At 40.4% G+C, this 20,964-nt stretch overlaps 2 protein-coding genes across 2 annotated transcripts in view; one reads left to right on the top strand and one right to left on the bottom strand.

Moving 5' to 3' along the window:
* Nucleotides 1-9,385: 9,385 nt before the first annotated feature.
* Nucleotides 9,386-20,964, bottom strand: part of CHRDL1 (chordin like 1) — a 45,486-nt gene continuing 33,907 nt past the window's right edge. The window contains exons 8-12 of the mRNA XM_055727255.1: nt 20,471-20,645; nt 16,959-17,153; nt 15,050-15,217; nt 13,789-13,878; nt 9,386-12,520 (exon numbers count right to left, since the gene is read on the bottom strand). Of these exons, the coding sequence (XP_055583230.1) occupies nt 12,390-12,520; nt 13,789-13,878; nt 15,050-15,217; nt 16,959-17,153; nt 20,471-20,645 (759 nt within the window). The 3' untranslated portion in view covers nt 9,386-12,389. The remainder of the gene's footprint in view (nt 12,521-13,788; nt 13,879-15,049; nt 15,218-16,958; nt 17,154-20,470; nt 20,646-20,964) is intronic.
* The window catches only part of PAK3 (p21 (RAC1) activated kinase 3), a 198,879-nt gene continuing 195,090 nt past the window's right edge, over nt 17,176-20,964 (top strand). Inside the window, exon 1 of the mRNA XM_055727253.1 lies at nt 17,176-17,196. The gene's annotated coding sequence lies outside the window, so the exon portion shown is untranslated. The remainder of the gene's footprint in view (nt 17,197-20,964) is intronic.

Below are 20,964 nucleotides of genomic sequence, written 5' to 3'. Positions count from 1 at the left end.
TATAAATGGTTCCAAATGAAGATCAGAACATATCTAATACAGAGCTATATTTTCAGATGGCAGAATTAATAAATGAATGTGAATTGATTAAGAATTACTTAATGAGAAAACTCTTGACTTAGCCACAGTTTTTTGAATTTGCAGGCCAGAGAAATGTACAAAATAAGAAAATATTTCTCTATGCAGTTTCTGGTGAGATTCTGATCTTCCCAGAGCTTTGTAGATATCTTCAGACCCCCAAAAATGAAATCCGATGATCCAGCTAAATTCTGGGATTTGCATTTTTGGAGTGAGACCACAATGAAGTTTGAGATGTCTTGTTTGCTCGTTTGAGCATGTGCTGGGGGTGATCTGCTTGATGGCAGTGAAACTCGAGCTGGAAAAGCTGGGGTTTGGCCCAGTGTAGCTCTTATAGGTAGGACTGGCAGATCTGCTATCTGCCCTTTTCCCCAAGGGCATCATACCATTACTATGCCCTATATATTGACATTTGTGAACAATTTAAGGGAATCATTTTTGTGCTGTGACCAGGCATGTGGCTGTGAATATTTCATAGTCCACTCTTAATGGTTGTGGTGTGGGAAGTATGTCTGGAAATAAGGTTCACCCTACAGAGGAAGTATGCCAAATGTGGAAGCCAAGACCAGAGCAGAAAGGCTTGCATGCAAACAAACAATGAAGTGCTGCACAGGAAACTGCTTAAAAATTTGTAAAGTCAATCCACTGGAGTTGCTCAGCAAGACACAAGACAAGACTGGTGTAGTGGTTTCTTCATCCTTTCTTTTCCATTATAGGTCCTTTCCTCATATTTGCCATCTGCACAACTGTAAAAGTTCTCTTTCCTGCCCTCCTTTGCTTGCTTCCTTCTTACCATCTCCTATCAGGAGGGAATCTCTATGCCTCAGAAGTATAGATTTGAGGAAAGCAGAGTAACCACTCACAAATACCCAGCTCTCTAAACCCACAGGTGCATTGTAGGAGTTTCAGTCATTGTTTTGCCTCGTTTTATTTCTCCTTTTATTCTTCAGGCTAACTTTTAAACAGTAACCCTTGCCAATAAGATGACAGAAAAATCCCACTGTTCTCCAGTTGCCTTTAGCATTTTTGAGTTGGTGGCCAAAACTAATTGAATTTGTGGAAAGAGAAAATAATGACAAAAAATGCAGATGAGGTAAGGGAGAAGCTTCAGGGACTGAACTAGAATATAGATAAAGGGCATAAGATCCTGGGAATAGTCAGTTCTAGAGTGGCTTTGACTGTTAATGAGTGTGAATTGAAAAATGCATATTTATTATTGCCTTTTTAATGATATAGTGTGTTGACAATGTAACTGTCACCTAGAGGCACTTTCCTGACTAGCAGGATATGCTAACGGGACTAGTGCTTTCCCACTTCCCCCGGTGTACAGTGTGACACTGCCCTTTCTCCTTGTAGTTACGCTCTTTCTTTCTGGCACAAGTTTATTCAAAATGATCATCTGTCACCACTGCCTTTTCACAGATATTATCAACTGCATCAGATGTTTGAAAAGGAATGTGCTTTGCAGTCTGAGGGGCAGAGGAACTGAAAGGCAAGGAGGACTGACAAGCCTAAAGAAGACGGTAAGGCCTGTTAGCAGGAGTGATAGGGGCAGGGAACAGAGTTGGGGTGAATGGTATGGGGCTGAGACAGCTGGGCAGAGCCAGAAGCAGAAGGCAGAGTGCAAAACGAGTGCAGCTTCAGGAGCAAAGACTGTACTGAACAGGAGGAATATCACATTGATATATGCTGTACATGAAATTGAATTAGGTGTGGTGGTGACATCGGGATGATATAGTGCTATGCTACAGCTTCTGCTCAGGCACATGGATTCAAGTACAGTAGAACTCCCTACTCCCCCCTCCCCCCAGTAAATCTGCCTCTCATATAATAAATTAACAGGTTTTTACAACTTCCTGGATTCTTTCTTGCTGAGCTTATCAACAACATTTTGGCATATTTTGGTAAGGAAGAAATTGGGAAGGTTCCTTTTTCATTGAGAAAATGAATATTTGAACAACGACTCAACATAGAAATTATGTATATGCCTACCATGATATTGGATGACTCCTGTAGCTATCTTCCCCCCGTTCCTGTTCCCCTTGGTGGGGTGTATGAGCTGTATCTCTCCAGATACAGCAAGGAGCAGGTGCTCTTGTGGCACATCGTCTCGGTGAGAGTAGGTTGTGCATAATGGGAAACATGATCTGATGAGGGAGACTTACAGAGGGAAGTGGGATCATAAAGTACTTGGACTTCAACTCTTGCAGGGTACCGGGGAGATCCTCTCTTATTGTAATGTGTTGGTTGTTGGTTTTCTTGCCAACCTTCCAGATTTTACATAGAAAGCTTGTACAGTGACAGAACATTTAGCTTTTTGATAAAGATGCACAACTTTCTGGCATTCTTGGACTGTCTTCTAACATACATGTGGGTAGGTTTGGAGTGTTTACATGGCCACCACTGATTTGATTCCCAGGGCCCACTAAAATGGAGCGTATTTCAAAACACTTGGCTTCTGTTTGGCAAAGGAGAAATTAATGGTAAACGCCTCAAGAAAGTAAAAGCTTTAGTTCTTTAAAACCCAGTTCCCATTGGTGCTAACTTCCCTTTCATTGCAAGATAATGAACCTTCACTTCTGTTATGTGTCCTCACCTTCAGCGTGGGTTCTCTGCATATGTCCCGTCGTGGTCAATTATCTGGCCGGCGAGGCCCACAACAGCGAAGACTATTGCTTAATTGTTATTGTGGGATCCTTATGCAATGTGCAGTTGCTGGGGCTCATTTACAATTCTGACACATCCAGTGCGCCCTGCATCAGGAGTCCTGTGAACTGGACAAAAGTTAGAAAGTGCCAGCGCTGTTCCTGGCCAAAAGCTCATTAAGATAGACATCTCCTGCTAGTGAACATCACACAGATGACACAGACAGCTCACTCCAAACAAGAAACATTCTTTTGTTCTGCCTTACTAGGGCTTTCGGATAAAAAGAATTTGAGGCTACTCAAAGGACCAGCTGTGATATGAAGCGAGCAGGTTTAAAATAGCTCTCAAGGGCAGTAAATGCTTAATGATCAGAACTTTCATTGCTCTTGGAACATTTGAGGAAACTCAGCCAGCTAAAATTTTTGTTGATTACTTTAACAGAGGCCCTTTGTTCATATTATCATGGAGAATAATTAAGCCAATGCAAGCAAGTCTGCTTAGCTATATACATAATTAAAATGTTAGGCTGTGATTAAATAGACTGCATTGGCACAGAGATTACCTATTCACTTCATACAGGAGTTTCATCACTGCCGTAAGCTTGTTTTCACCCTATTTTATTTGTTATTATTTTGGAAAAAATAATTTTTATATAAGATAGGTAGTGGAAGATGATGTGTTTCCAGTGAAGAGTTAATGGTATTTTGTAATGGAGAAAAGAGATACAGGCATATCCAAAGTAGTTAGCTTACAGGGCAACGTTTAAGATGTTAAAAAAAAAAAAAAAAGGAGCACATCAGCCTATTTTAACTTACTTAAAGGCTGATTTTGGAGGAGTTATGTCAAATTTTCTCATTTCCTCCTTGATTTTGCCATCTCCTATGCAGTAGTCAACCTTTAAAATGAAACTTTTATGATTATGTAGCACCTGAAGCTTTGTCAGAAAGGAAACGCCTTTGATCTATAAAATATTTTAATTAAATGCACTTTCAGCTTCTTGAACTACTTATTTTAAGTCAAAAGCTTATTGTCAAACATTACATCATTCCATTCCAAGCCCAATCACCAACTTTCTTTTGGGATATTCTCTCAGTTGGCAGTTAGTGAAAATAACACTTATGCTGTTGGCAGAGGCAGACTGGCTTTTCACAAGTTTTTGCAGAAATAGGCCAGTATCTTTTTTGATTTCCAGGGTAGCAGAGCTGGAATTGTACGGAGTTTCTCCCAACTAGGACACCAAGAGTTCTTAGGAAGCAGTTTTTGGCTCTACTGCTTTTTTCTTGGTCACAAAATCTTGTTTTACCAGATTTTTTTCAGAGCAGAACAGGTACAAGAAGGTGTCCTTAGCTCTAGGAATGGAAAGGTGCTGGTAGAGAGGAGGCACTTGACAGAAATCAGGTTATTTTGATACAAAGGAGAAGTCTATATTTTTGACCATTTTTTGTTAATGTATGTTAAGTGACATATTATAGACCAGTAGCAGTGGCTTTAAGATAGGTTGGCTGATTAAGGCAGCCCCAGAAGACATGCTGGGGTTCACCTTGACTACCTTTCATGTATTAGACCAGAGCAATCTTTATTTACAAGCAAGGTTTCTGGATGTGTTTTCTGAGATGGAAATAAAAGCTGGTCTGCTGGGTTCATCCCGTTGCCCTGAAGCAGAACTCGAAGTGACAACCGCTCCACTCTACTAATCCTCTGAGCTAAGCGGTCCCCTGGGAACCTCTGTTTGGAAATCTATTAAGATTTCACAGGTTGTTCAGCAGCAGTAGCAATGAATGGTTTGCAACGGCTCTGAAACTGCAATTTAAAAAGAAAATGTGAAGATGAGAAAAATCTTTCTCCTTACACTTAAAACGGACAGTGTCATAATTTTCCTAATTTTTCTCTTGTGCTTTCTGTCCAGATTGAAGTGCTCGTTCCTCTGTCATATCAGATGTCCCTCTAATGTGCAAACAGACTGATATACATAGTTTGAATTGATAATTTCCTTTTAAATCCTACTTGATGTATCTTTTTCTACTGAGTTTCACAAAAACCTGCAGAGTTTATCATGACTATTACATAGATCTATGGGGAAATGTATTTTAAGGACACAGTGGCAGGCAGTGAGTTTCTGGTACATTTCAGCTGTGTAATCAAGTATCTGGAGAAGGCCATTTGGCTATTACTGGATTCTTGGCTTCAAGAATCTCCCAGCAGATTGATTTTGCTGGAGCTTCATTCTAGAGGTACTGGTCTAGCAAATGCTCCTTTCGATAATCAGACAAAAAGATAAAATGTCTCTTAGAAATATACTACTAGGTGGAGACGCCAGGAAAAAGAGCTCCAACTTTCAACATTTAGTATTCAAATGCAGTTTTGCAGTTGTCAAGAGTTTCTCTGCCTCTCAGTTTCTCTAGGGTTTACTTAACTTCTTGCTTGAAAAGTAAGTTAGTTACTACATTTTCTTAGGCACTCTGTGTATTAATATGAGCTGTGATCATTATGAGCATGGTAGTTATGATAGCTTTGTCTTAATAAGAGTGATCTCATCATGGACATAATTCCCAGCACATGCTAACTATAAAGAAAATGGGAGCTTCTTACAGGCTGATGTCATGGGAAGAGCCCAGTCTCTTCAGCAGGGACTCATCAGTGCAAAGTTCTCTAAAAGATGTCTGGCTTTGAGTTAAGAAGAAAAATCAGGATGGGAAAAGCTGTTTTAAGTTCTTAAATCTCCGTATGCTTTGACCATTAATATCAATTCAATCTTCCAGTTATTTATAATTGAAAAATACAAAAGACTCTAGGCTGAATGTTCTTTGAATTCATAAGTAGGTCTGCATTTTTTTCCTCTCACTTGTGAAAACAATCCACAATTTATAAACTTAAAAGTCTTTCAAATACTATAGCAGCAGCTTTTTTGTTTCCAGAAATTTAGCACATTTGCTGAAGTTCAAAATAACTTCTTTTTTTAATTTTAATTTAGACTTGTTTATAGTAATTTACATAGTGTGAAGTGAGTGAGAAGGGCTACTGCTAGGATTTGGTTACATGATTTTACAACCAGTTTGCCTTAATGTAAATGGCAAAGTTAAATCTGGTGGGTAATCAGTTCTGATTGTAAACATCCTCTTATGTTTTTTAATGCTGTCATTGGATCATTTTTGAAAGGATGCCACTGTCTGGCTAGATCTAACCCCAAAAATTCTGTAAGACTTAGCTTATGTGAATATATAATATGACATTCAAAGCAAGGAAGTATTTTCTAATAGCACAGAACTGAGACCATGATCTTAGATACCAAAACACAATTTTCTGGAACATATCCTCACTTGGAGCTGTACATGTGTCTCTAAGAATATTTTTTTTGTTAACGAAATAACCATATTTACACTCAAATCTTCCTTTTTCTAGGAAGAACTTTGTGAAGATTGATTAGTTGGTGACTGTTGCTTATTAGTTTGAGATAGTTATGCAGCTGTAATTGTAAATACTCATACATAATGTCTTTTCATTTCACTAATGAAAAAAATGGCTGAAGAACTCACTTTTCTCGTTTGATGCTTCTACAGCATTTCCCATTTCATCCTGAGTACACCACAAAAAGTTTATTTAGCAACTATTTCAGTCTCTGCTGAACTGCAGCTACCTCAAACTGCATATTTAACAAAATACAACCTAGCCATGCTGCACAACACTTTAGCACAGGAAATGAAAATAAATACTATATTAATTTCGAGCTAAATGTTTTAATGAGGAAGTCTGAATCTTCCCATCTAGAAATGTGGAACAAAAATACCCCAATTCATAAACCTTAAGCATCACTTGACTCCTATTTATGCCTCTAAGATTAGGACTCAAATTCATTGTCTCATCCTGGCTGTTGGCAAAGGGGAGAACTGATCTGGGGCAGAACGGGCTGGAGTAACGGTGTTGGCTAATGAACATTAAGTGGCTGGGGATCTGTCTGTGAAAAGTATAAAATGTACCTTTGGTACACACTAAATATTAGAGCACACTAAAATGTGTTTAATGCCGAGACACTATGTATCAGTATGAGTTCTTCAGGGACTCGTTCTTAAAGAGATTGGTAGTTTTGCTATTTACTTCAGTGTAAATAGAATGCAGTTTTAATTTATCGTGGCCTTAACACTTCTGATTTTGTGGTGTTGGCATCCTGAAACAAACACACAAAGGAGAGAGAAACAGGAGAAGTAAATCTATAGGGGACAGAATTGATCTCGATGGAGAGATCAATCAAGGCAAGAATGTGTGCTGTTTGAGAAGTAGTTAGCTACACCTAAAGTGTAGTGTGATGTATTATCTCTGTCTCTTGAGCTGAGGTCATTTGAGGACAGATTGGGAGTTTTCACTTTGAGTGGTAGTGAAACCAGGCTCGCTGCCTTTTCTGAACATGCTGAACTGTCATCCGGTGCGTCTACATTAAAAACTGTTTTGCCAGTTAAAATCAATTATTTGTTTTTGCTTTGGATGTTTTGCATTCTTGCTCACAGTTGGGTTGGTGCTATGTGAGAAGGGCAGGGTTGTGGGTTCATACTCATATACGCATGCAGTTGCAGACATACTTTACACAAGAAGTAAAACAGTCCAAAACCTCAGATCAGAAGATGAAGACATTTTTCAAACACCAAACAAAAGCAATAAATGGAAATAAGGATTAACTTTGTCAATTTTCACCCCTCCCACAATAAATCTCCAAAATCTTGGCTTTTATCTTAGATGGATAACACAATAGGCACCAGAGCACACCAATATTACGCAAATACTTCATGTGCTATCAATTATTTTGGAAGTATTCATCATCTGAATTGTGAAATGGTTTGACCTTTTTTTTTTAACGAACAGTGTATGAAGATGAGAGTGTTAGGCTGACACATTCTTTCTCTTGAACTTGTGTGCATATATTTAAAAGTAATTTCAGAAGAACTTAGCAGTGAACAGGGCTCTCCTCTCAGTACCCCACCCCTCCTGGCCTGCGGAGTCGTGTGGAGTCAGGGGTGATCTGTGTTAGGTGAGAGAGGAATAGGAGTGAAGTGAGGAATAAGATTTAGTGTGCTGCTAAAAAGCATTTGTAAGTTATGAAATCAAGAGAATACATTCCATGGAGATGCAGCTGTGCAACCCTGACTGTTGGTGACTTCCAGTCTGCAATTGCTAGGAAGGCTAATGCCCCTCGCTTAGTTATGCTTGGAGAAGGGGGCTGGTACAGGAGGAGAGCAGAGCAGGTATGCATGCCTAGCGCGTGTCCTCGTGGAAGGGATTCCTGTAACAGACGCCTTGCTAAAATAAAAATGTGGCCAAGATGAATATGCAGGTTGTGATGAAATAGCAAAAATTAATTTCATTAAGAATTTCCAGAGACATCTTGAATTTCAGATTTGTTGTACTTACTGGTTCAAAGTGATATACTGTGGTACCACTTTGAACAATCATCTTTCCCAAGGCCGATACTCTCCATTTTAGTTACCCTGCTAGCTGTGTGTGTTACTGTTTTACACTTTTCCTTATGTTTCTGAAGACCATCTCTTTTTAGTAATTAGCACAGACTGATTCCATCAACATTTCCCCAATTATTTTGAGCTTCAGTATATTGCCTAGAAAGCAGTTTGTCCTTTACTGTTCTCTCAGTTGTCAATGCTTGATTTCTTCTTTAGTTGGTTTCCACATATGGATGTCAATGGTTTGATTTTCAAAATTAATCATGCTGGGTAGGTGAAAGCTGAATTAAATTGGGTATTTCCCAAAGGTCAAACATATCTCTGGGCAGAAAATCTATATATCTCCTTGCATACCATTTTTGCTGTATTAACCAGTCCTGAAAGCAAACAGTTGTGGCTCCTGAGATTAAACAATTTAAATAAACTGGTAGTTTGAGCATCCTGCTGAGCCTTCTAATCTCTATGTTCATGCTACCCAGGTTGTGATAATTTCTGTAGTTTTTCAATTTAGCTTGGGTGAGTGCTAGTCTAAGTCGGTTTGCAAAATTCGACAGAAGACATTCCTGAGAGAAGACCCAAAAGAATGAACTACTGCAGCACTGGGGACAAAGCTGTCCTGCTGCAAGTTTATGTGTCTGATTTTCAGATGTAGAGAGCAGTCAGAGCTCAGCATCAACCCCATGGGTGCTGAGTTATGGCAAGCTTTCACTGCCTTGGTCTGAAACTGACTTAAATGGGAGCAGCATTACCAACCCTATGGATTAACCACTGCAGCATGTTGCAACAATTAATTAATTGAAGAAAACTTGTCTGTGGAGGGCCACGTGATCCTGCTGAGTTCACTGGGATTCCCATGTGTGTCCTCCACAGAGCTTCTCAGGCCCAGCTGTAAGCGACAGTAGGTCAGAACTGCTCATAACCTTTGTGTATCTCCTAGGTTTTTGATAAACTGGTATCTGAGGTGAACTGCTTAAGTCCACATGGTTCAAGCTCACACTTAAAGCTCTAAGGATGCGGGTGAGTGCTGAAGCCTTTCTTTGCACCCTTGTGCAGCAGTTTGAGCCTTGAATTTGCCTCTTCCACAGCTCAGTGCCTGATCCTGCAGCAGGCAGCTCTCACAGGGCACTGGTGCGGGCTGCCTCCCTGGCGGCAGCAGCACTGCCAACAGGGAGCTGAAGACAAACAGCTTCATCAAACAGCATCAGGCACGAAACGTCTGCGTTTATTATCAACTTCAGAGTTTATTAATTTATCAAACCAGGTCAAAGTGATACAACAAGTACATAAATAAGTACCGTAACAGACATACATCCCATGAAGAGAATGACAAACATGACATTGTGTACTTTGTTGTCTTAAGTGACCAGAAACTGGAAAAATGCAACACTGCATTTTACTAAATGGTGCTTATGAATTCTTTTTTTTTGTTTTTCTTAAAAAGTGTTTATTATAAAATAAATACACAATCTGGATTCCACCTGTCCTGTCACAAATACAAAAAGCAGGTTGCCGCCACCGCCTTAAAAAAAAATTACAAACGCTGTACACTTTCCACTTAGTCTGTTTTCACCAGCTACTGCTACAAACAGATGATGCCTGTGAGGTGAGAAATCAATTGCTGGTCTTCCCACCACATTGCTACAGTTCCTCAGAACCTCTTCCTTCCAATGCCTTCCCCAAAGGACTGATAAGGTTAATTCATTACTTGTTAGAAGATTTATAATAAAATCTTGCACTTCTGCAGTGCATTTCAACCCAGTAGGTGCCACATGCCGTGGGTGTCACTGATGCCAAACTGTGGCGTGCAAGGACACGCGGCAGTAACTTGTAGGGCCGCGAGGCCTTGGGGCCCCAGGCCGGGCAGCTGCAGCCCTGCCACGCACAGGGCAGGCCAGGGCCCTGGCAAGGTGCTGGGACAGTTCGCTCAGCTCGGCTGTTAAGGAACAGTGACACAGGACTTGTAACGGCCCGGTGCTGGTTAAGGCGCTGTGCTATAGTGTGGTGTCAGCGCTGTCAGACGCCGGGCCCCTCTGAGGGGAGCGGAGGGGCTGCCCCATGCCGGGCACAGCCGGTTCCAGCCGGTTCCAGCAGCCCCAGCGCCAGGCACAGCCGAGCCCCGCCGGGCTGGCGGTGCCTCGGGGAAGGCGCTGAGGGAAGGGCACCCGGGGCTGAGGGGAAACCTGTGAGGAACGGCCCCGCCGCACCCCGGGCTGGGGAGCGGGGACCCCCTTGCCGCCATGGGGGGACCCTGGGGAGCTGGCTCGCCTGACAGGAGCCGCAGCCGTGGGGGGCCCACAGAGGATTTCCCTGTGGCCGTGGAGGCTTGGAAAGAGACTCCCGTGGCTCTTACTGATACCAGGTGAGAGTACTTTGTTCTTGCAAATCCAGCAGCTGCTGGAGGAGCTCCCTTTTTAGTGTGTTTTCCTGTTAGACAGTGGTCCATGTTGAGTGCTTGGTAGAGAGGGAAGCATTCCTAAACATTATCTGCTCTCTGTCCAGGCCTTGGGACAGCGGGGTCATTATATACAGGCAGGATCGCTGAGGACCTGAGAGCACCCTGTATGTATTCTCCTAATTCCCCTCGGTCTTTCCTGCACCTTCATGCCTGCTCCTCCTTGCTGAGGGGCCCTGTTGCAGGCCTGGGCCTTGCAGCACGCAGGCAGGGCCTGAGCAGCAGGGAGGAGGCTGGCCCTGGGGCCTGCGCTGCAGAGGGGGGCTGCCAGGGGTTGCTGCTCAAGACAAGGTTCCCCCCAGGATGGTGAAGCTCTGCCTGAAACGGGCATTCAGCATTGAGCTGTCCCACACCTTCATCCCTTTAGAAATGGGGACGCCCTGCAGTGCTGTCACTGGCAGGGTGACAAACCCCAAAATCCTTGCTGTCACTGTTGATTTCACTCCCCGTGAAAACCCAGCCCCTGGCTCAGGCCATTTCCATAAAGCTTTGTTTCCTAGCCTGTGTTTGAACAGCAGTATTCCTGTCTGCTTGTGGAGTAGAAAATGGGAGCAAAAGCAGGCAGAGTCACTTGCTTCTTGGGATTTAATCCAACATCACAGCCACAGAGGCAGTGCAGTATTTTGGTGACTCTTCAGAGAAAACATTTTTTAAAGTATACTTATACTTTTCCTGCAGATGAGAGCCACCTTTCTTAAACACCTGTAGACAGGCTGTACTAAATTTAGCAGAATCTCTCAGATTTGTTTTTCACAAAGAACAGTTTTCACAGAGCTGGTGTGTTCTCAAGGCGTGCTGTAGCTGTTCAGTGTTTGTCATGGGAGAGAACTGTCTTGAAGTGTGAGAACCGAGAGGTCACCCTCAGAGAAATGCAGATTAGGTTTGTTAGAAATCAGAACAAATAAATTAAGTACTGTCACAACTTTTAAGGAGTTACTAATCGGAAGGTTTAACCCTCTAGGTGTTTTGAAAGTACTACAAGTACTTCACCACCTTCTGCCACATCACTTTAGAAGGCAGTTTATCAGCCAAGAACATGTGTTAATAGGACCCAGAAGAATGAAGTTATTGGCGCTGTGATAGGGAGCTAACACTTCACATTTTTTAGAGAAGTGGATGGAGGAAACAGCGAAAACCACTTAAAAGCGAACATTTGCTCAAATTGCTACAAAAATACAGTGATTGCCACTAACACCTGCTGTTCACTTTATGGACTCAGTTTGCTTAACTACAAGACATCATCCCAAAGGCAGGCTGCTTAACAGTTTGTTAGTTTAAAAATGGTTTTTATGTCTCCAATATAAGTATTGTATCACTTGTATTTTTCCTCCACTACTAAAAAAAATCCATGAGTCATTTCAACACCAGAAATGGTATAAATTCAGCACAGGAAATAATGCTCTCCATAGCTCCTGCACATTTATTAGGTGTCCTTCTTTTCATTAGTTTGAATAACTTGCCAAATAATAATAATAAAAATGTTCTGTTTTCTCTTTTTAACTTGTAAAGAAATGAAAGTACAGTCTTTCTTTCTCCTTCCCCCACCAGTAATACAGAGCCTCCTAGTCTTTTGGAGGAGATATTTGAACGGTTGACACAGACCACTACACATAAAGCAGCAAATTTGCTGTGCATGATGTGAATAATTACTGCATTATAGTTTTGGTTTTTAGGGCAACTGTTGACTTAAGCAAAATAAGCCTGCAGTCCAGCTGCAGATCCAAGTTTTCATAAGTTTTCTTGTGTTTTTCCCTCCAGTGCTGTCTCCCTTAACAGTGACCCTTTTCAGACTTTTCAAGGTACAAAACCTTTACCAAATCCTCGAGCTCAGTCCTGCACACTCTGCTTTCACACATTTGGCTGATCTGAGCTTCTCCCTCGCTAAATATTTTCCACTGGCCTGAAAACAAAAATACAAAGGAGACAGATACTGACTTAGAAAAGAGCATAGGGAACTGTGAAGACATTTACAAGCACTCTCCAGACCAACTGATTCACAATGGTCAAAGACAGAATATCCAATCCTCCCATGGAAAATATTCAAAGTATTTTATAATCACATAACATATTCCATGCAGAATAACTTTGTTGAAAATAAGAAACAAGGACCAGAATATTATTCCTTTCTTTGATTAAGTAGTACTGTAAGTTGAGCCTATTTATTCAACTGTTTATGACGTTGGATACTCTATGACAGAGTGACGTGAAAATTTAACTCTGATGGTAAACCAAAGTATTTAAAAGTTGGGAAACAAGTCTAAGTGTCTCATGCACTGGGAACTCAGCCTACCTGTGTGTAATACAAACTGTGTCTGTTGGATATTAATATTTCCATACATTTTTTATAATGTTAATAGAAATGCCCACTGTCCTGGTAACTAGAATACTGTACTATAGATAACAAAGACAAGCTTACAGAAGGCTGACAGCATAAAAATTAGGAAACTTTTTATATGAAAAGGTGTCTGCTTCTTACTAGGTCTGTATTATCAAGAATATATTATTCCTGGGATAAATACTTCCTTGCCTGCTTAGAGACCTCAGAAAAAAATGCCAACTTGTAAGCAAAAGAACTGGGAACTAAAAATGTCTATACCTTAATTCAACTATCAAATTAAGTGTCATATCCCAAGCTGGATGAAATAAAAAAAAAAAAAAAAAGAAATTGATTCAGGATTGATTAAAGAATTACATATCCTTTCAAAAGGCAGATTTTAATAACGAAGAAATTGTTAAGAACATAGGAAAGGCTTCTTTCAAATATAACCTACATGTATGTAGAAGAACTCCTTTAATCACCTCTGAATCTTTTCCCTTCTAAATGACTTTCTAAAAAATTGGGGTAACTTGACATGTTACTTAAATAAATCCAAATCCTGCTGCTGTGCTCATCTCAGTTGTATTTCAGATTTAGGGCAGTATAGACAGAAAACAGCCTATATTGTATTTTATCAAAATACAGGAGAGCAGGACAGCATGGACATGAACTACTGTTCTGTGTGTCTATATTTTAAATTGCTGTCACCTGATTATTTAAATCTAAACTTATAAAATATTGAAGCCATGTACTGGAGGAAAATTAGTACATCTGTGTTGAGTAAAAAAATGTTTTTCAAGGCTATGATTACAAGGAGAATAGAAACTTGAAAAGGTCAGAATTTTACTTACTAGGTGTTGTCCTTGTTATCTGCTTGAAGTAAGGAAGTTCTTCAAATTCTCTCTTGGACACTTTTTCAATATAGAAGTGACGCAGAATCCCTTCAGCAAAGAAGTGAGAAGTACACATTACTGGAAATGTGCCTGTTGTTCTAAACCTGGGTTACTGTCCTGCCTTTATGTAGAAATACTGCCATGTCAAGTCACCTTGTGAAATAATCCTTACCAATTACGTGGATTTTGAGCCTATTGTTTTTTATTCTGTTTCCCACCCCTTTGGTGGTTTTTTTTTGCTGCTCCCCTGTAAATCCTTGTGTGGATTTATGATTGTGGAGAGTTTGTGAGGGGTGTGAGAATTAGCCAATTCTTTTCCAACACAACTGAACCCTTCCTTAGCATGAATAAAGTAAGATTACAACAGAAGCCGAAATCCCAGTGTCTTGGAGAAAAACAGTATAATTTTGCAGGCAGATGCCATTTTGCCTGTTGTTAGCTAGCAGGCAACCATGCTATCAAATCATCACAAGGCTTTGTGGCTTCTTGAACACACGCATTAGTTATTAACCATCCAATCCTCCGTGCTTTCTTTTCTGCTCACACTTGGGGCTTGGCTTTGTGCTTTAAAGTGCATTCTAGAGATGAATCACTTCTGTGTAAAGGGCTGCACTATATAAGGGTTTCCTATGAGGATCATAGGCTTTTTCCTCAAAGAGGATGAACAGAGAGGATTTTTAGGAGGCTGAAGATAATTTTTATTATACTAAAAGTTCAGGATTTGCAGAAGTACTTAAGCTTCTGAATGCTTTTCTGTTTTTTTTCTAATTTTACCAGTTAGTCTAGTAAAAGATATTGTTTCCATCCTTAACACATTTTTTGCCTGTATTCTACACCACCATGGGTGTAGCAGCACTAAGGCAGATAGGGCAGACTGATTTCACTGGAAAGCTTTTTGGTCCATCCTAAATAAGAACCTCCAGGTGCTTGGTTGAAACCCTACTACCCCTTTCTCCACAATAAATTACACAGGTATTACTGACAATCTGTTTGTCATTGGGCTTTTGCTCAAAATGAAAGGCAGGAGTTCGCAGAACTAGAGTTTTGTGTGTTATTAATGTTTTTTTGTGCAGCAAAACTTGAATATGTTGGAAGTGGCAGTAATACCAATATCCTAAATAGCCAGAACAGCAGTCTCAAGACACTTGGATTTGTAAAATGTCTTGGGATTTTAATGGAAGTTGATACACTGTTGAAAGAAAGAATTTGCTCAACTCACCTTTTCTAATTGTCCACACATGTATTTCTATTTGAGGTGGCTTTTCAGTCTCTACCGCGATTTTTCTGATGGTTTCTCCTTCCTCTGTGAAAATGGATTCATAGACGGGAAATGTCTCTTTCCCACAGAAGTAATCTTTGTTGTCAAAGGCTTGACTTGGCACTTCTTCTGTTTAAAAAAAGCCCAAAACACATGCTGCAGCTGTAATCAAGTCCTCCAGAACATACTTGGCACCAATAGCCAAGCAAGTTTAATTTAAAAGTAGAATTTTCACTTGCGTGGCCACTTAAATCCACCTCCAGCTAAGCCCCAGTGTTTTGTACTGCTAGGTTCTGATGGCCTGTCTATGGTGGCAAGACAGTACTCATCTTTATAATCCTGTTTCATAAGGAAATGAGCTGTGTAAAAACCACATGGTCAGTGAAATGCCTCACAATTTTTGAACCTGTTGTCCACTTTTCAGGCATATTTGAAATAATGGTAGAAGTCTCAGAGGTAATAAAATAACTAATTGAAAATCGGTGGTTGGACAGAATGAAGAAACCCAAATTAATGCTTTGTGGAGGAAAAGGACAGAGAGAACCTCCAAGGTTTGCATTTTGCTCGGCAGCAACCAGCTGACCAGCACAAGCCTGGGCTAGCCACAGTGCACATAATCTCTTGCCCATCTGCTAAAGTTGTAGAACATATAAGTAGAAATTGTAATTATTCTGTTGGTAGTTGGAAGTTGGACAAGCATGTAAGAGAGATGATGCAACTCAGAAACTGGGACTGCTGTTTGTGGTAAAAACTAATAATTAATACATCTCCACACACACTAGACAGACTGCAGGAAGAGGTTCAGTTTTCTTAAAAATTGGCACGTAGAATCTCAAAGAAGAAGACCGTAGCTTTCTTTTTGCTATTAAATTTTCTATTGAAGTCTGTCAGCCAGGCTTTGGTGACTGTTCTCATCTCAAATGAGCCCAATAAAAACTGTGGATCTCGGATTCAGAAGTATCCAACAGGATCTAGACACACATCTCCTGCCTGCCTACTGCCACTGCATTGTGCTTTTTCCCAGTAAGCAAGGCTAGCAAGAGAAAATGGGAAGTGCGCATTCTATGAAGGATTTCTAGATATGACTGAACAACTCATTTCCATAGAGCATTTCTGCCCAGTGCATCACCAAACACACACAGAAATGGACCATCCAGATTAGAAGACTAAAGGCACAGAAGGGAACTGGACACCCCTTTACTCTTTAGATCATGTGCAACATGGCTGGCTGTTTGGCAGACCATCAGCAGATTCATATTAGCAGATTTTTCACTAGTTGTAGGCATTGATTTTAATAAGTAGTACCTATGTAAGTTTATTCGTTAGTGCAGCACAGAAACAATGCTAGATTTGTGATAAGTTATTACTTATTTTAAGGATTAAGTTACATAACTGATACCTGTGAATTTATAATCAGGGGTTTTGAATCCCTCTGGTACATTTTAAAAAGCAGAAATTATATTATCTCCGTGCAAATTTCACAAGCTAGAAAATGAGTTGAAGGTTCTGTGGGCACTGCAGTGGGGGAAAGATGGTAGAGTCTTTTGACAGTAATGAACTTTCTGTGTATGTTTCTGTAATATTCTCTTTGGAAATGAGTGTCAGGAAGTCATGCTTACAGTAGAGAGAAAGGCAGTGACTGATCAGAACGTACGTGCCCAAGGCAGCAACCCGCCATTTGAGGAACAGCAGTGAACAGCAGGGCTGGCCAGGCAGCTCTGCCTGTCTCACACTGAGAGCTCTGCACACACATGAGAACAACAGGCATAGCTATTGCTGCTTTCATCAGATCTTATCATGACCAGAAGGCTTGAGCCAAGCCCCTTCGCATGCACAGCAAAAAGGTGGTCTGCGATCAACTTTGTTTTACCTGGACAGACTTTACAGCATTTTCCTTCTACTTTCTGAGGGTATTTGCAGGGATATTGTTCTGGACAATGAATTTTCTTACATTCTTGTTTGGTGATGTTGCAGGTGCACAATACACACTCTACGATTCCAAAGGCCCGGAGATTAGGATGCCAAGATTCACCATGTGAGTATGTTTTGCCATTTGAGACACAAACTACAAAAGAAGAAAAAAGGAAGAAAGAGTACAACTGGAAAAGGTATGTTCACTGGCTACCTCTCTATGAATATTCATTTGGTTCATGCACATTTGTTTAAAGCAGTGTCTTTATACATAGTTTGTTAGTGTCTCTGGCCCATTTCTCTGCTTGTTAATTTAACTTGGACTTTTGCTGCTGAAAATGACCCTGAGCCTGTGATCACCGTTTTCTGAGAAGTTTTGCCTTGATTCCAACTCTGCCAACACAAGTGCCCACCACTGTTTTGAGGAGAACAGTGAAGGTGGACGAGTCAAGTATTTGACTAGCTCCTCTCCAGTGCACTAATTTCAGTTGCACATCATTAACCAGGTTACAAAACTCACTCCTCCTTCCCCTCCTAATCTCAGTCCACACACGGGACACAGCCCACTACATTGGCTCTGCCTTCTAGAATTGAATCTGCAGATGACAGGATTATGACATTTGCTACTAAGTCATCTGTACAACTTTTCTTGCCATTAGCTGAACACAGCTTTTGCAGCGAGAGCCCTGCTATCAGCAGGATGGATTAGTGCCACCTGGGCCTTTTACTGCTTTTGAATGACAGTTCCTGCTACGCAACACAGAACAAAGCAAGGGAATGTTGCAAAATGAAGTTTAATGGCCTTTGTGGAAATATATATGTCTATAGGTATACAGAGACATTTGGCTTTTGGAATCACAAGAAAACATTAGCATGAAAGGATGCATATGGGACTGCATTCCAATAGAATCTAAGCACCTCAGAATATTTATTCATCAGTGCCCTTGGGAGACAGAGAAATACAGATGACACAAGGAGAGCAGAAGCCAGTTTGGGTCACCCAGCAGTTAGTGGGAATTATATCACTTTACATCATGTTTGCATTTGTCCTATAAACCTTACTTCTTTCTTTTTAAATATTTTATAAACACAAAGAAAAATGCAAACTAATTCTAACAAGGTGAAAGAAAGGACACTGCCTGATTTCTAAAAGCAACTAAAGGGAAGCTGGGATATGTTGTAAATATTTCCAATTCTTCTAATATGCCATCATTTTTATTAATGCTTTTATTTGTAAAATATGTTCCTATTTTGCCTGTAACTTTCAAAAGCAATTTAATTTTTATCTGTAATCTGAAATTTACATCTAACTGGTAACAGATGTGACCAACTGGCTTATATTTTACTGAGTTACTAAGATTTATGGGGAGTATTTTTTGCAATGTATTGTCTTTCATGGGGTTATGCTATCATTTGGTTTATAATTTGCTACTTTTTAACTCTTTCTTAAGACACATTTTTATTTTAGAGGTAGGAAACATCTTTTTTTTTCTCAAAATCAAAGTGTTAAGTGTATACTAATAATATGGGAGAAAAAATTATAAATGAGAAAACTGGTAAGTACTCAGCCACTCAGCAATCTTCTTACATGCTTATTTTATTGTTATTATTAGTTGTATTTATGCTTTAATGGATTTTTTTCCCCAGCTAGAGCTCTCCAGATCCTTTATGGACATAAATATTTCACAATTTCTCTGTGACAGGGGAAGGGATAATACATAACATTGTGTAGATAAGTATTTTGTTTTAAGGGTTTGTTCAGCACAGAGCAGTTAAGTAATTACCTGAGGTAGCAGATGAAGCCTCCAGTAGAAGCCAAAATACACCAAATAACTCCTAGTTCCCTGATGCCCTGTTTTTAGTTCTCTTCATGTTTAGAATGATAAATCTGTACCCGTGCAACTGCGCAGTATTTGCATGTCAGGAGAGTTGTTGTGTGTTTATTTTTTAACGTGTTGAAATGTGTCTCAAGGGATATGTGCATTAATTAATACAACACTTGTTAATTGCACAAGAACAAAAGAAAATACACAGTCAGCATTCCTTTTTTCCATCATGGGGATCTCTCAGACACTCTCCAGGCAGCAAGTGTCTGAAGTTGCGGCAGTTACTATATACTGCATCCAGAAATATGCTATTCGTCTGTATGCTCTTTATTTGCTGAAACAAATCAGTTAGAAATTGCTTTGATGATGTCTTCATGTGTGAATTACATGTCAAAGATATTGCACTGCATGGAGATTCCTGCTCCTAGATTCAACATAAAACACTGGCATGATCTGAATGTTTTTTCATGCTTGTTCAGGTGGATAATAAAGATCCTATGGCCAACATTCCTTCTGTTAGTTAATACCTTAAAAGATTAGTTGGCCCCAATACAAGGGCTTTTAACTCTTTGTGGGTAGTTTCTCAGTGTGTACTGACTGGTATTTGTGGACAGATGCTCTTCTGAACATGCATTTTTACAGCTATTTCTTCTATGGTTTCTTAGGCCTGTTCCTGCAGACCTCTGTTCACCAAAGTGCATCTACTGTGGGAACTGAGCATCCCACCCTTTTTATTGCACAAAACCTCCTGTCCCACTGACTGGTGAACTGGTATTTTCACTCTACTTTTGTCCTTCCTGTTATGTACCAGCAATACAGCTTAGTCATGTTTGGGTAGGGTTTGCATGTAGGCTCAAAGTTCTGTGGTCCCCAGAATGTAATATGCACTGTATTATAGTATCAGAAGGCACTAAAGGATTCTTAGGGTGAGATTCATTATCTTGGTTAACTTTGGCACTTTACAGCTCAGGCATCCAGTACAGGCTGCCTACTCTGTCTCTAGTGTTAGCCAGGGAGGAGGAAAAGCACCCCTTGCATCCCACTGTCTCAGGCCACTAGCTTAAGGTGGGAGAAGTCATGATATTGTCTTTCTGGAGAATAATTTGCTAAGTCTTGGGGGCAGAAAACCTCTTGATACTATGGCAAAACTTTATGGTCTGAGATTTGTGGGGCAGTTTAAACACATGCTCTTTACAGCTAGTAAAGTTACAAAACTGGAGACAGTGTAAAGAAAATAACCACAAATAATTTCCTTCTGGACAAGTCACTGTGTGAACAAGTTAGCAAATCCAAAGGCATCATGGTGTCCTTTACGGCACAAAGTGCTCACTTCCCGAGTGACCACTGCATGTGTTCTCAGAATCATGTAGCACAATCCCACAAAGTAATTCAGGGAGCAACACAACAGTGTAGTGTCTTTGCAGAGTGAAATGCACTGTTGTATGTATAGGCACAACTGATCTCAGTCATGAGCTAATTTTGCATCCTTAATAGCTTATCGGGGTTTGCCTCCCTGATTTGCATTGGGTCTTTTGATACCAGTGTGAATTTCCAAGATTCTGCTGTATATTTTGAGAAGTCTTTTTGAGCTATAGGTGATTGATTCCTGACTCATAGTAATACTATGAGAAGTACTTGTATTTACCTCGTCCGTGCTTATGCTTGTTGTTGATGACGATTTGTACAATTGTTCCTGAAGCTTGCTGGGGATCCGGTAGGACTCCACGGTTACTCCTGGCATTGGGAAATCGTGGAATGTTGACTACCTGCCTCGCCGAGCTGGGTGACAGGTCATAGTGGGAGCGATGGTATGAGTGTCTCTGGAGGCAGAGAGCAGGAAAGTAAATGTCTCATTCCAATCAACATGGGGGAAAAGGCTGTATTAGAAGCTTAACACGGGCATCATCATTACGTGTAATGAATGGCACCATAATAAATAAAGACCATTCGGGTTTTGCAGACAGTTAACACAGTAATGAAGTCATCTACACATAGGTAGTGGTAACGCATCTCACCAGACTGTACACATCAGTGGTGTCTTTATCTAAGCAGGTCATCTGAAGTCCCTAACCAAGTCAATGGACAGAGAGGCCATTTTAGAACCTGACTTGTGGATGTTGTGCATGTCTGTATCATGAG

Source organism: Falco cherrug, chromosome 15 (genome assembly GCF_023634085.1).
Source record: "Falco cherrug isolate bFalChe1 chromosome 15, bFalChe1.pri, whole genome shotgun sequence".
In the NCBI taxonomy this organism is placed as follows: Eukaryota; Metazoa; Chordata; class Aves; order Falconiformes; family Falconidae; genus Falco; species Falco cherrug.
This window is presented reverse-complemented; position numbering and strand designations above follow the sequence as displayed.